Genomic DNA, 16,069 nt, shown 5'->3' on the forward strand with positions numbered 1-16,069 from the left:
AACATCAGTGTGTGAAGCTTTTCAACTTTTGTTTCTCACAGACTGCCGGTACGGAACCCCAACTCCAGATTGTCACTGATCACAAACGTACTGTCTGTTTTTACCCTGATAAGATTAGGTTAACGCCTTTTGTGTCAAAGCAAGATCTGTTACGTGTGAAAGTGTATAAATGAGACTGTATTGCTCATGATTTTGGAGAACACACAAGAACTCTTGGGCTGCGTTTTCGTTTCATGTGTTCTTCCTTCTGTAGAAGAGAAATAACCCTTGCTACGTGTTTTTTAACAAAGTTCTCAGTCTGCTAAATTTTATTGAACAACAAAGTTTGATAGAACTCCACAACCCAAGGTGAGAAGAAACCGTTTATAGTTCCAGGCCACCACCATGTTGCAATTTTTCTCATAAAGCACTACCACGATCAGGTCCATCATCAAGGTTGCCTGTTTACTGAAGGAGTTATACGCTCTTCAGGATGGTGGATAGTGGGTGGCAAGAGAAAGGTGAGCACAATCATCTATCATTGTATAACCGGCAAAAGACTTTGTGTCTCTCTGAGCACACAAAAAATGTCAAACCTCCCTCCAGACAGACTTGCAACAGACCTTCCATTCACAAATGTAGGCTTAGATGTGTTCGGCCCATGGTTTGTGTCTTCCCGATGTACTAGAGGAAGTTTGAACCAAAAGAAAAGGTGGGCTGTCATATTCACATGCCTGAGTATTAGGGCAGTTCACATTGAGGTGGTAGACTCACTCGACACATCTAGCTTTATTAATGCATTTATACAGTTTCTGACAATAAGAGGACCTATTAAAACTATTTGTTCGGATCCAGGTACAACTTTGTCAGCGCATGTAAGGTACTGGAGATCTCCTCAAACTTGGACAATACAGCTGCACAGACCTACTTAAAAGAATGTGGATGTATCTGGGGGCAGCACGGTGGTGCAACTGGTAGAGCTACTGCCTCTCAGTGAGCAGGTCCTTGGTTCAAACACTGGTCCAGGGGCCTTTCTGGGTGGAGTTTGCATGTTCTCTCCATGCATGCGTGGGTTTTTTCCAGGTGCTCCGGTTTCCTCCCACAGACCAAAAACATGCATGTTAGACTGATTGGTAACTCTAAATTGTCCCTAGGTGTGAGTGAGAGAATGAATGGTTGTTTGTCTCGTTTGTCTCTATGTGTCCCTGTGATGGACTTGCGACCCGTCTAGGGTGTACCCCGACCCTCGCACAGTGATTGCTGGACATGGGCACTGGCGACCCCTGTGACCCAAAATTGAAGAAGCGGGTAAAGATAATGGATGTACTTGGACTTTTAACTCACCACATGCTTCCCATTTTGGTTTGTCATGGGAGAGAATAATTGGCCTGACCCGGAGAATATTGGAGTCTATGTTTTTCAAACTCAAGACCACAAACCTAACTAATGAAGATCTCAACACCTTAATGGCAGAGGTGGCAGCTATTATAAATGCTAGACCTCTTGTCCCAGTTTCTACAGACTCGAGTGACCCTTTCATCTTGACCCCAGCTGCTCTTCTGACTCAGAAGATCATTCCTCTGTTTGTTTTGAGTGTGGCAACTTGACAACTGTGTTTTTTATTTGAACCAAAACTTTGTTGAACAGTGGTGGCAATTAGACAAGACCACCGTTGTAACAAGTGATGTCGTCAACCGTTTCATGGTTGTTGAAGGAAGATTACTGCATGTATCTTTTGTTTGGGGTTTTATTGCCAGTATGTACTGAAGGATTATCTAAAAAATTAAGTCTTGTCCTCTGGACATTCAAAAAACAAAACAAAAAAATTGTAGAAACGTTTCATCTTTCATCCAAAAGATTCCTTCAGTCTGAGGTGTTGTGTTCAGCTCAGTCTTATAAACACAGAAGATCAACATCATCAGGCCAAGACTCTGCGGTCTACACTCATCTCCAGGCCAGCGGTCACTCTTTCAGGGATGAAGATGTTCACATCCTTGATAGAGAGGAACGATGGTTTGCGAGAGGAGTAAAGGAGGCCATCTTTGTGAAAAGAAACCGTCCATCATTAAACAGGGGTGGAGGCCTCCATGTTCAATTGCCCCCCTCTTACAATGCTGTTATTGCTAGTATCACTCAGCCCTCTGTGAATAGTAAACAGCCATCAGTGTGCTAATGATCCATCGTTAGGATGATGGTCCTTAAACATGTGAGCAGCTGGTTTTGGTTGTCAGCAGCAAACTGGTTGATCCACTCTGAGAAGGTGCTATTTATAAGACTGAGCTGAATACAGCACCTCAGACTGAGGAAGTCTTTCGGATGAAAGATGAAATGTTTCTACATTTTTTTTGTTTTGTTTTGTTTTTTGAATGTCCAGAGGACCAGACGTAACTTTTTTATTTTTCTACCTGGACTATTGAGCATGCATCAGGATACTGAAGGATTAGTTTTGTAACTTTGTTTTGGTGCTAAATATAGCCTACTAATGCATTATTTGACTGTGAAATGAATTTTTCTTTGTTATGCAAATTACCCGCGATTTGCGATGTTGTCCAAAATGGCGTTGGTAGTGTAGGTTCATACAAATAGAACTATTAAGGATGTTATTCAGCAGAAAATCCAGTATAAAAGTGCATTTTAGGCTGCACATATGTACATTTCAGTTGTATTGTTTTTTTCTTGCTTTCAGTTTCACTATAAAAGTGCATTTTACGTGGTACATACTTGTATTTTAATTTTACTGTTTGTCGTTTTCAGTTTCACCCTTTTGAATGTCACTAAACCTGCTGACAATGGTCTTTGGTCTTCAGAGTTGTGATATGAGAAAGGTGTTAAATAGCCTTTGCATCAGACATGCACCAGTAATGGCACAACAAGACTCTTATTCACTCAATTGTTGTATGATTGTTGTGCATGTAGCGTGTGAGGCAGCAAACAGAGAACGCATAAAAGTTTTGTTTTATGCTAAGTCAGTCAGTCAGTCTGTCAGTCTGTCTGTTTTGTCTGTCTGTCTAAACAGAGGTGCAGTAACTGACCCGTCCCAGGTATCTCCAGTCCAGCAGGTCAGAAAGCCTTTCAGTTCGGTTTCGCTGGATAATGCGTTGGCGCCGAGACTGCTGGCAGAAATTGAACATGAACTGGGTCAGCTGGTTACAGGACTCCTCAGCGGATCGGAAACGCCGGTCTACAATGTAGATACCTAAAGAGAGAAGTTATATGTAAAACTTGTGAACACTTGAACATTCATAAAGCTTCAGTGTGTTAGTGTGTGTTTACACACCATAGGCTGCAGGGTCTGAAACATGCTCCTCCATAAAACAGCCAAAACCTGACAGGTTGGTGGTCACACTGGGAATACCCATAACAGTACACTCCCCTGAGCAGAGATGAAGAACACAACTGGATGTTTAAAGACCGGAGCAATCGACCAAAGAATCACAAAACAAGATGTTCTATTTCAAGAACATAATCCTCTTAAATGTTTTGATCCAAAAAACTCTTTCCAAAAAGTTGAGGCCATTTTCATTGAACGTTCCAACTCACTATTCCTGATAAATCCTATAAAACATTTTTATTCTCTTTTCTCCTATGAATTTTTTTTCTTCTTTTTTTGGACTCTCTCTTCTTCAGGAGTCGCCACAATGAGCAAACTTGATAGGAGATTTGGCACTTGTTTTTACACTAGATGCCCTTCCTGGCAACCACTGATTATTGAGCTACCGCAGCCCACATGTGTGGAGCAGAGGTCTGCCATCCAAGGCACCTATGGAGCAGCATGGGGGATATTAACGACTTTGCTCAAGGGCACAGGAAGGGGGCAGGTGTGAGCACTTCACCTCTGGATGGTAAGATGTTCATATACTTGATAGAGAGGAACGATAGTTTGAGAGAGGATTTAAAGAAGTCATCTTTTTTGTGAAGAGAAACTGTCCATCATTAAACAGGGGTGGAGGCCTCCGTGTTCAACTGTCCCCCTCTTACAATGCTGTGATTGCTAGTATCACTCAGCCCTCTGTGAATAGTAAACAGCCATCAGGGCACCAAGAATTGTTCGTTAGACTGGTGGTCCTTCTTTTGCATATGAACAACTACTATTGGCTGTCACCAGCAAACTGGTTGATGCATTATGAGAAGGTACTATTTGTAGAATGAGGAGACATTTACACGGCACATATTTTGAATGAATCCGCTCCTTTCTCTCTGCGGTTCTGCTGTTCATTTACACGACACCAATAGCTCCCCTCTTTGAATCCGGAGGTTTCTGAATCCACCTTCCAGAGTGAAGGTTTTTCGTTGACCCCCCGTAGATAATGTAAACATGTCCTGCTGAGGCTTTGTGTTAAACCACATGTGCGCATGCACGTGTGAACAGACGGCATATTTCTATCAACATGGCAGCGGACACACTGCTTTCTGAACTACGACTGATGGAATATATTTTTAATCTCGTAGTTAATCTACTTCAGAATCTAGGTGCTGTGACCGACATCTGTGTTGGAAGAGACACAGTCGGATCCAGTTCTAATATCAATGTTTATTGAATGAGCCTCTTGAGGCACGTGCACACGTCGCGCTGCACTACAATAAGTTTAACAATAATAAACAGTATTTATGTTAAGTGTGAGATATATAATGAAGCTATCTGGATTTATGTAATTCAGATTATGTGATTAAAATGATGCGAAACATGTTGCATGTTATTAAAGTTGAAAATGAAAACATCAAGTTTAATTTTTATTTATTTATTCAACACCACAAATTGTATGTCACACAAATACTGATAACTTGTTTTTAATAGTGTGTTCAGTTTAATTAACTGTAAACTGCGTTAATGAACTGAACTCTTCCTCTGTTTTCATCCTGGATATACTGGTCCCACGTTGTTCATCTGGCTCGTTCAGGCTGTCACTCCTTTGCTTAATGTAGTTTAAAACATTGAATGGATTGAATAAAAGAACTGAGGGGAAGTTAGTTAAGTCTCTGGCAGCCTTCCCGGCTGCCCATCTACACATCTATCACTCTCATAGGAGCACCCAAGTGGGGTGCACCCTCCTGTCTCTCAGTCCTCCATCTGATGATGGATTTCCTTTTTGATGTGAGTCACCCAGCTGTCTGAATCAGAATCTAGACTGGGCCCAGCCAAAGAAAGTGCCTCTATCCTAAAGTTCAAGGTCCAAACTTGTTGCTTTGAGAGCTATAAGGTTTGATTTATTTACAAAGCTATACAGTATTTGTTCTGTCGCATACGAAATGTGTTATTTTTAATGACACTGGTAAGTTCTTGCCTTTACTGTGTCCATTCCTGTCACCTGTTTCTAGAGTTACTGAAGTGAAAAAATATTTAAGCATGTGGTGATAATACATACCACAGCCTGTTATTTAAATATATAAGCTGCTTACTAAAATCTTACTTATTTATCTTGTCTGTTACTACTGTGTTGGCTAAGATGTTTTGGTAAAAGAAATGTTTAATCTGGAATTTTCTCAGCTAAATATATTGTAAGTTTTAATGTGTGATAATAAAAACAACAGCGTATAAGATCTGTCTCACAATTGTCAAAAAACCATATGTTGTCTTGCAACACTAGTTGACATGTACAAATGATCAGTGTATTTAGCTTTTGTGCAGGATCACATTTAAGACTTGTGTGCATGCTTGCACAGTGTTAGCAGCAGTGTTCGAGTCAAAGATTACCTGGTGTGTATCCCCATGGTTCATAGTAAGAAGGAAACACCCCAAGGTTACAGCCACGGACAAAGTCCTCATAGTCCATGGGCAGCAGAGGACTGGTGGAGGACAGAAACTCAGGGTGGAAGATGACCTAGGAAGACACATGATAACAGATAGCTGCAACGAGCATTGGTTCTGGTTTATTGGTGTATATGTGAGTTCTTGTTACTTTATGTTTGGGGGTAAATGATTGGCTGAGACAATTTATAGACAAGTTTATGTGTTTATAATGGAAACCTCATAAGGCCTCTTAAATGTTGTCAAGGATCAGTCTTGTGTTTCTGAACATAAGAAACTGATGCTCTAACCTGAAGTCTGGCCACGTGAGTGGCAGCCAGGCTAAGGACGTCATGTCCCAGCCCTGTTCAGTTTCCTGTAGGCTCAACATCTCAGGGAAGGATCCCCATCCCCTCTGCATTGTATGCATGGGGGTAAAGTGAGCCTGGGAGGCACTGGCTGACCCTTGCTCAGGCATGCTCTGTAGCATTATGCAGGTTTCAGCAGCCTCAATAGCCCTGTCACCCAGAGACATTGGCAAAGCCAGGATGTAAGTCTGGTGGTTATATGGGTGCTGCAGGTGTGTGCAGGGTAGTTAAACTTTATTAGATTAGATAGAATTGAACTGATCACTTGGCAAGACTCCTTCTGGGAAATTAAAATTTCAGTAGCGTTGTACAGGTGATAAAAAAGAGACAGTAGCAACACACTGTCAAAAGTAACAGCAAATATAAAACTCAAACCAAGTAAAGATAAATAATATCATATACACACTTATACATATTAACATAAATTATATTGTATAACCAGTAACTAGATATTGCTAGTGCAATGGTAGTGGCTGCTGCTCTTTCCCGTCTTCTGTCTACCCCCTATCCCCCAAGAAGGAGTTGTACAGTCTGATGTCATGAGGAACAAAATGGTATTTTCCAGTCTGTTAGTCCTGCAACTGAGAAGGAGCAGTCTGTCACTGAGTAGGCTTCTCGGGTTGCTGGTGATGGTGTACAGAAGGTGATGGGCATCATTCATAATTTTCATTGTTTTGTCCAGAGTTCTTGTCTCTGCCACTGTCACCAGAGAGTCCAGCTTCATGCTGTCCAAAGACCCAGCTCACCTGATCAGTTTGTCTAGTCTGGATGTATCCTTCTTGGATATGCTGACCCTCAACACACCATGGCATAGAAAAAAAACACTAGCAACAGCAGACTGACAGAATATCCACAGAAGTTTCCTGCAGATGTTAAAGAACTGCAGTTTCCTCATGAAGTATATCCTGCTTGTAGAGGTAGTTGGTGTGGGTTGTCCAGTCCAATTTGCTGTCTAGCTACAATCCAAGTGCTTATAGGAGTCTACAGCCTCCACCTCAATCACATTGATCAGAACAGATCTTGGCCTTGGTATGAGCTTCCCAAAGTCAATAACAGCACATTTGTCTTTGTTGAACTGAAGATGGTTAATGTGGCACCAGATAGCAAAGCCCCTCACCAGAGTCCTATACTTCACTCTGTCGTCCGATGCATCCAACAATAGTAGTGTCATCTGTGAACTTATGGATGTGACACAGCTCAGAGTTGTAGCAGAAGTCAAAGGTGTAGAGGGTGAAGAGAAGAAAAGCCAGCACCATGCCCTGGGGTGCTCTTGTGTTTGGGGGTGTACATGGTGGAATCGGAATAACCTATTTTGAAGTTTCTGCATGGCCAGCCTTTCGACTCAGAAGATGAGGACAATGAAGGAGAGGACAAGAAGATGGAAATGAATTTGGAACTGTTGGGAAAATCATGAGTTATGGATCATGAATGGCTGATATGCCTGACTAATGTGTCATAATAAACTATGAACTCTGTGCTTTATGAACTCCACTACTGTTTATCTCTGTGTGCTATGACCTTCTGGGACTTTGTGTGTCTCATCAGCAATGGCCATGAGAGACAGACAGATCCGGGACTCTCATTATGCCCCCCTGTGTGCCTCTTTGCAGACAGCTGTGTGTACATGTAATAAGCATTCAGCACAGGGTGGAGATGAGTCTCTCACAGAAGATTCACATGTTGAAATGTAATAAATATGGTTGCATGGAAGTGAAACCTTGGGTTCACTTAACAACATTGTATCTGTGCGTTGTCTGTAACCTGGTTACCTTTGTATGCAAGTAAAGCTGATTAAGTCATTTTCACCTGCTTCATGACTCTGTCATTTGTCTAGACTAGGGTTACCTAGTGGTGGAGCAGACAGCTTTTCACTTCTACTACAACTGCTACTCTTGTCTGGCAGCTGTAGGAACAAAGGCAGGCCAAATGGAGCACTTCACAGCTTCAATGTATCAAAAGCTTTACAGGTCTGCGGTCCATAACAGATTTGAATGTGATCACTCTCCTCTCCATCCTACGAGGTGGAGCTATTCCAAGTTATGGGCTAAATGTTATAGAGTTTTCAGTCAAGGGTTATGAATATATTGATTTTTTGTTGTTGTATTGTGGCTGAGAACATCTTTCCCTCCTACCATGACATTATGCTGCTTTGCTGTCCCCCAAAACACTATCTTATCTCGACCTGGAGGCCAACTCGCAGTGCCTCCCTGGCCCATAAACCAGATCTGTATGCTTTTGTGAGTTGGGACCACAGTTGGCTTGAGCACAAAGGAATGCCCACTGAACTGTTAATGTTACAAAGTTCAGCAGAAGACTTAGTTTGGGGTTCCATTCTGTGACACTGTATGTAATGTACCTGTCCAGAATGCAGCCCTTACAGGTAAAGCCAGTTAAAAATCTTCATCTGCCATGAGTTGTGGTTTTATTGAATAAACAACATTAGTGAACAATAATTTTCCCACCAGACCAGTACAGACTGTCATGGATTCCTCATTAGACCCGTCATGGGCTAAATGGCTGGATGGAGAGGTGGTCACCACTGCGCAGAGAGCGAGCAACCTCAGGACAAAGCAGGGAGAGGCATTTGACCTCTGCTTCTCTTGAAGGCTGCACTGCACAAGTCATGGCAGGAGTGTCAAGGCTTCACTGCTGTGGCAACAAGAAGATGTATCAGTAGCTACAGGAGACCCAGGCTCCAGTCCTCAGAACCTATGTTTCATTAGATCCAGTTAAATATCACAGGCTCAAAAACACTGCTGCATCTATTCCAGCCAGGGTCTAGCTGCTCCTCCCAGAGCAGAGATACAGAGCTGCATCTTTGAATTTCATGCATCCCCTAGATGCAGATGAAGATTGTCAAGAGTTACAGATTGCAATTCTCAGGAAAACCTCAGAGTTTCCATGGAGTGGTGTGGTCTGAAGTCACGAAAATGGCTGCAAACTGAACAATGGTTTTAATTCCAATTAAATAAAATTAAATTAAATTTACTCATTCCAAAAAAAAAGACACTCATTTCTCAGGCTCACCTCTCAGTGTGAGGCATACAAATATCAGACCTTACTACTTGGGTTGTCACTAGCTCAGAGGTTCTTCAGCAAGTGTGTGGAGGTGGCTCTGAGCCTGTCTTGAGCAGTAGGTGGCTTATTTGGATGATTTCCTGGTGTGTGCACAAGCAGGGAGTGAGCAGACAGGGACACACAGACCCTGTTGCATAGCTTGTGCAACCCTAATTTCAGCATAAACCAGACTAAGAGTGTGCTTGTTCTCATGTTGAATATAGAATATTTGAGCCTCAAAACAAACTTCATATTTTTACTCTAAAAAAGTTAAATCTGGTCCTCTGGACATTCAAAAAAACCCAAAACAAAGCAAAACAACAAAAAATGTAGAAACGTTTCGTCTCTCGTCCGAGAGACTTCCTCAGTCTGAGGAGCTGTATTCAGCTCAGTCTCTTAAATAGCACCTTCTCAGAGTGGATCAACCAGTTTTGCTGCTGACAACCAAAACCAGCTGATCACATGCTCAAGAAGGACCATCAGCCTAACAATGGATCATTAGCACACTGATGGCTGTTTACTGTTCACAGAGGGCTGAGTGATACTAGCAATAACAGCATTGTAAGAGGGGGACAGTTGAACACGTAGGCCTCCACCCCTGTTTAATGATGGACGATTTCTTTTCACAAAGATGGCCTCCTTTACTCCTCTCTCAAACCATCGTTCCTCTCTGTCCAGGATGTGAACATCTTCATCCCTGAAAGAGTGACCGCTGGCCTGGAGATGAGTGTAGACTGCAGAGTCCTGGCCTGATGATGTTGATCTTCTGTGCTGGGCCATCCTTTTGGCCAGTGGCTGTTTTGTTTCCCCGATGTAAGACTGATCACAGCCATCCTGACACTGAACAGCATACACAACATTGCTCTGTTTGTGCCGGGGGACTGGATCTTTGGGATGAACCAGTCTTTGCCGTAAAGTATTTTGGGGTTTAAAAGCCACTGGGACGTTATGTTTAGAAAATAAACGTCTCAGTTTCTCTGATACTCCCTCAACATATGGAATGACCACTGGTCTGGGTCTGGGTTCCTCCTTTTCACCTGTTGGCTGACTGGAATCCTGTTTGGGTTTCTTCTCTGCTTTCAGGAAGGCCCAGTTAGGATATCCACATTGCTCTAGAGCCTGTCTTGTGTGGGATTTCTCCTTCTGCCTGGCTCCTGAGCTAGTGGGGACGCTGTCTGCTCTGTGGTACAGAGTCCTGATGACTCCTAACTTGTGCTCCAAAGGGTGATGGGAGTCAAACTGCAAATACTGGTCTGTGTGGGTGGGTTTGCGGTACACCTCAGTTTGCCAATGTCCTCTATCAGAGACTGAGACCTCACAGTCCAAGAAAGCCAACCTGCCATTTTTTTCATCTTCTCATGTGAACTTGATGTATTTATCCACAGAGTTGATGTGGTCAGTAAAATGTTGGACTTCCTGAGATTTGATTTTAACCCAGGTGTCGTCAACATACCTGAACCAATGACTTGGTGGTGTCCCTGAAAAGGACGTCAAGGCTCTCTTTTCTACCTCCTCCATGTACAGGTTGGCAACAATAGGAGAAACTGGAGACCCCATAGCACCCCCATGTTTCTGCCTATAATATTGCTCCCCATATGTGAAGTAGGTTGACTGCAGCCACAGTTTCAAGAGTTGACACAGTTGATCCATTCTGAGAAGGTGCTATTTAAGAGACTGAGCTGAAAACAGCACCTCAGACTGAAGAAGTCTCTCGGACGAGAGACGAAACGTTTCTACATTTTTTGTTGTTTTGCTTTGTTTTGGGTTTTTTTGAATGTCCAGAGGACCAGATTTAACTTTTTTAGATTTTTCTACCTGGATTATTGAGCATGCATCAGGATATTCATATTTTTACCTTTTCTGATGAAAGGAGTGGAGAAATTTCACCGTCTTGCCTTGGGTCTTGTAAAGAGACTGCATGCACTTCACAGAACTGATAGCCTAATAAGTTATATCATTCCTCTGGGGCTGCTGAAGATGTAAGAGTCCTAAAGTTGGGTCCCCTCCCTGCGGCTGGATGCTGCTGCATGACTGAAAAGATCCAGATGTGTTCACCACTGGCACCTCGTGGTGAGCAGTGGTTTTGAGGAAAGCTCTGACAATGGATGCTTCATTGTCAGGCTAGGAAGTCGTGTTCGAGGGGAGGGTGGCTCATAAATCTGTTAAAATCAGTTGTAGCTCCCGAGCAAATATATTAGTAGGGCAGACAGATATTAATTTCTTGAACCACTTACCACACAAATTTTACAAATTGCATTACATTTTTTGTGGGAAAAAATGACATATGTTGCATAATATTTAATTTATTGTTTGTGTTCTGGTTATTTTTTTGTGCACAAACTTGTCACCCTTTTTCCCTCTACTGTATGTTGAGGTTGCATCTTGATAAAAACATTCCTGTCAAATGAGAGAAATTGATGCTTCTCACCTCCCACAGCCACCTCCACCCCAAATGGGAGTAATTTTAAGTTTGTGTAAATTAAAACAGACAGGTATACAGCTTTCTAGAATTGATTTCCAATTTAATTTGAAGTAATAATTCTGAATTACCATTCCAGATTAACACAGTTAACTGGGAAGAACAAAGTTCGGTAAATAAACTTCTTCTTCTTCTTCTTTCAGCTTTTCCCTCTTCAGGTATCTCCACAGTGAGTCATCCTCCTCCAACTCACTCTGTCTTCTGCATCCTCTATTCTCACTCCAACTACCTTCATGTCCTCTCTAACTGCATCCATATGTCTCCTCTTTGTCTTTATCCTGGCAGCTGCATTTCTAACATCCTCCTACTAATATATCCACTGTCCCTCCTCTGGACATGTCCAAACCACTGTCCCTCCTCTGGACATGTCCAAACCATCTCAGTCTGGTCTCTCTAAATTTATCTCCCATTTGTTCAACGTGTACTGTACCTCTGATGATCTCATTCCTAATCTTATCCATCCTTGTCACTCCTAAGGCGAACCTTATCATCTTAATTTTTATTAATTTTATTAACTTTTATTTAACCAGGCAAATCCCATTGAGATCACAGATCTCTTTTGCAAGGGAAGCCTGGGCTTGAAGGCTGCCTAACATGCATGTTTTTAGTTTGTGGGAGGAAACCGGAGTACCCAGCGAAAACCCACGCATGCACGGAGAGAACAAGCAAACTCCACACAGAAAGACCCCAGGTCCAACCGGGGATTGAACCCAGAACCTTCTTGCTGTGAGGCAACAGTGCTAACCACTGAGCTGCCATGCCGTAATTTCAACGACTTCCAATTCTTTCTCCTGTCTTTTTGTGCATGTCTCTGTCTCCAGACCGTACAACATACCTGGTCTCACCACTGTCTTGTAAACTTTTTCTTTGACTTTTGATGACACCCTTTGGTCACAAAGCGGGTAGCGGCCAGGTGGCGGACTGCGTTCAGGAGGCGGGTGGACCCCGTAGCTAGTGTCGGCTTTCGGCTGTCGAGCCGAGGGACTGCAGCTGCTGGGACGAGGTGCGGCAGTGCGGGAGGATATCGCCGTTGGATCTTTGTTCCTGTGAGGGCCGATCTGCTGCCGTGGTTCTTGGAGCGTCTGGAGCTGCGGGATCTGGTCTCCAAGAGTCCGACTTCCGGCGTCTGCTGGTCTGTGGTGGTGGAGGGCGGCTCTGGGCTAACAAATTGTCGGACCGCTGCCATCGGGCAGGTGGAAGTGAGTAAATTATGGCCAAATCCAAAGTAAAAAAACATGATTTCCTGGAACCAAGCTCAGACGATATTGAGGAGATAAAAAAATCCTTGAGCTTCATGAGTGCTGAACTCGCAAATTTAACATCCCAGCAGAAACTTCTGATTGGGTTGTTTGAGGAAGTGAAACAATTAAAACTACAAATAAATCTCAAGGATAAAAAAATAATAGAACTTAAAGAAAAATTAGATGACTTGGAACAGATTTCAAGACAAGACAATCTTCTTATAACTGGATTAGAGATAAAACGTACATATGCAAGCACTACTTCTGGGAAGGAAACTACTGAAGATTCATCTCCACAGGAGCAACTAACATTAGAAGAGCGGGTGATCTCCTTTTTGCAAGATAAGAAGATCGACATACATCATGAAGACATCTCTTTGTGTCACACCCTGCCCAGCAAAATTGATAAGTCTAAACCGGTTATTGTTTTGAAATTCATTAGCAGGAAATTAAGAAATAAGGTAATAATGCAGGAAAAAAAACTCAAGGGAACAAAAGTGTATATAAATGAACATTTAACAAAAAGAAATGGAAATCTGGCACGTGAAGCACCGTTATTAAAAAACAAAACAAAGTATTTTCTACATGGACAAGAAATGGAAAAGTATGGATAAAAGTTCAAGATGGATCGCAAGCAAAAATAATAAAAGACATGAAGGATCTTGACAAACTCAGATAAATCTAGATGACAAATAAACATAGATAAGTCAGAGTCAGAGTCAGAGTTTCTTTATTGTCATTCGCACCTCATGTCGTACATGTGGTGGAGCAAAATTATGTCCACAGGGTCCCAGTTACATCCAACAATAAAAATGTCTAAGAAAAACAGTAATAACATCCAAGATATGAACTAAGAAAAACATCAACTAAATATACACTAAGCACTCATAACATAAAACATTGAACATCAGCCCAAACATGAACATGAGTCTGTGAGCAGATGTGCACGCATGAACACATCAACATTGAAACAGATCAGCAGCAACATGAAACAGATCAGCAGCAACATGATATGGTTTTTCACAGTGATTATTCTAGTTAGAGATTCATGAGTCTAACAGCCTCAGGGTAGAAACTGTTCCTCAGTCTAGTGGTTCTACACTTAATGCTCCTTAACCTCCTTCCTGAGGGGAGCGGGGCAAAAAGTGTGTGTGCTGGGTGGGTGGGGTCCTTCATGATGCAGGTGGCCCTCTTCCTGCATCTGGAGGTGTAGATGTCTGTGATGGTGGGGAGACTGATTCCAACAGATTGAACAGATAATGAGATATATTGAACACAAAATTCATAAGAAAATGTCTGATGAATAAATACACTGAATTACAATTGTAGTGAACTAAGCCTCAGGTCAAATCTGGCCCTAAGGGCCTTCCTGGGACAAGAACTGTTATTTCATTGATTTGAGTCCAGAAACACAAAATCAAGTCCATCCAGAGACTTTCTAAGTGTGTCCTACACTGATCAATTGAAAGAACACTCTCTTTTTTATTATCATTACTATTTTACAATATCTTGATAATCAAAAGTGTGTTTAGTTCAAATCATTTTTAAATGTTGAAGTGAACTACTTATTTTAAATCAACTGTGAAACAGTATAAATGATTTTTAATCCTCATTCAAAGTAGAAATCTAGTTAATGTCTGTTACAGAGTAATTATTCATTTTCTTGATCTTCTGTCTGAAATGAGCAGGTTGTAAGTCGGTCAAAAGTCGGAGACAAACGCAAACAAGTTTGTTGGAACGAACTGTCATGTTTTTAAATCCTCTCAGACGTAAACAGAGAAGCTGGCACCTGTTTCCTCCCATCTCGCCTAAACATTTCTCTGTCTGTTTCAAAAACATTTTTCTGTCTGTTCCAAAACATCTCACTGTTTTTCTGACTTCTAGTGACCTCTTGCGTCACTAAAATCACACCCCTGATTGGCTCTTTCAGCCAATCAGGACTTCCCAAATGAACCGGAAACAGAACTCTTTAAATGTCGACACTTCCTAGTTCTGAGGAGGGCAGTGCAGTTCGGAGAGCAGAACCGAACAAAAAAGTTGCTGGAGAGAACAAGAAGTTCCAGACATGATCCGAAGTTCTTCCGAGTCTCGTGGGGATTATGGAATCTTCCACATCTGAGTGGAACCTCTGATGAGCTCACAGCTCATGTGAGTCCACCCGTGAGGTGAGCGTGGTGTTGAATGAAGTACCGTCACTACTCCGGACGGTTCTCTGCTATCCTTACGGAGACGCTGAAAGGTGGCTTGAAGTGGAACTTTAAGCCGGAACTGACATATCTTCAGAAAGGTAAAAAGTCGATCTTCTGTCATGAATCACGTCCCTGTGTTTAGATCTTTATCACTCTGTTCACTAGTTCTGGTTTCTCAGTCCTGTTCTGTTCTTTTCCTCCTCACTCCTAATCTTCTTCTACCTGGTTCTCATGTGTGTGTGTGTATGTGGAGAACCAGTCTGTCCACTCTGCATGTTGGTGAAGGCTGACTGCACTAATTGTCTGCACTGCAGTCAGCTGGCCTGATTATCTCAGACTGGCTGCACCTGTTCTCTCCACCCTTTATAAGCAGCACCCAGTCAACTCTTCGGTGCCCAATAGTTGAAAACTCTTTGTAGTTAGTAAGTATCTCGCGTTCATGCCTGTAGTCCTTGTTCCCCTCTCTTGTCCCTGTTCAAGTCCTCGCTCCTTGTTTTGCCCACCATGCTACCTGTCCCTTTTTCTGGTTGTCCTCCCCTTCTTGTTTGGCCTGATCTCTTGGTTCCTTGACCCTCCACCTGCCCGACCACCGATCTGTCTGCTCCTCTGGTACTGCCTGACATCTGCTTCACGTTACTGGACCTTGGAAAGCCTGACCACCCCTTTTGGATCACGGACTCTGGCCACGCAGACAGCTGCGGCCGACTGTCGTCCTTCACCGGACTCAGCCCTTCCAGCAGCTGCAGATCTGAACACTTCAACCCTTCAGGACCCTTGAGATCATCCGAGACGGTTAGTGGTTTTTCCTTGTTGACTGTTTTCCACGTTCTGGTAATCAGCACGACCACTAACCGTTCTCTGCTTCGTAGAACTGTTCCCGCTATCCAACCGACACCAGAACCCGAACCAGAACCCAGACCGGCACCAGGACCGGCTGTCACTTCCTCCCTTGAAACAATAAACACATTATTATTTATCGTCATTCTGTTGTGTTGTGATCTTGGTCCAAACCCTCACGAGAGTTCCTTACA

General features: G+C 42.7%; 1 protein-coding gene across 1 annotated transcript in view; it reads right to left on the minus strand.

The window, feature by feature from the left end:
- Positions 1 to 16,069, minus strand: part of gys2 (glycogen synthase 2) — a 232,173-nt gene that overhangs the window by 76,263 nt on the left and 139,841 nt on the right. Inside the window, exons 12-14 of the mRNA XM_037696271.1 lie at positions 5,672 to 5,798; positions 3,257 to 3,352; positions 3,012 to 3,175 (exon numbers count right to left, since the gene is read on the minus strand). Coding sequence (XP_037552199.1) covers positions 3,012 to 3,175; positions 3,257 to 3,352; positions 5,672 to 5,798 — 387 coding nt within the window. The remainder of the gene's footprint in view (positions 1 to 3,011; positions 3,176 to 3,256; positions 3,353 to 5,671; positions 5,799 to 16,069) is intronic.

Source organism: Nematolebias whitei, chromosome 22 (genome assembly GCF_014905685.2).
Source record: "Nematolebias whitei isolate Nwh7 chromosome 22, NemWhi1, whole genome shotgun sequence".
NCBI classification, from domain to species: domain Eukaryota; kingdom Metazoa; phylum Chordata; class Actinopteri; order Cyprinodontiformes; family Rivulidae; genus Nematolebias; species Nematolebias whitei.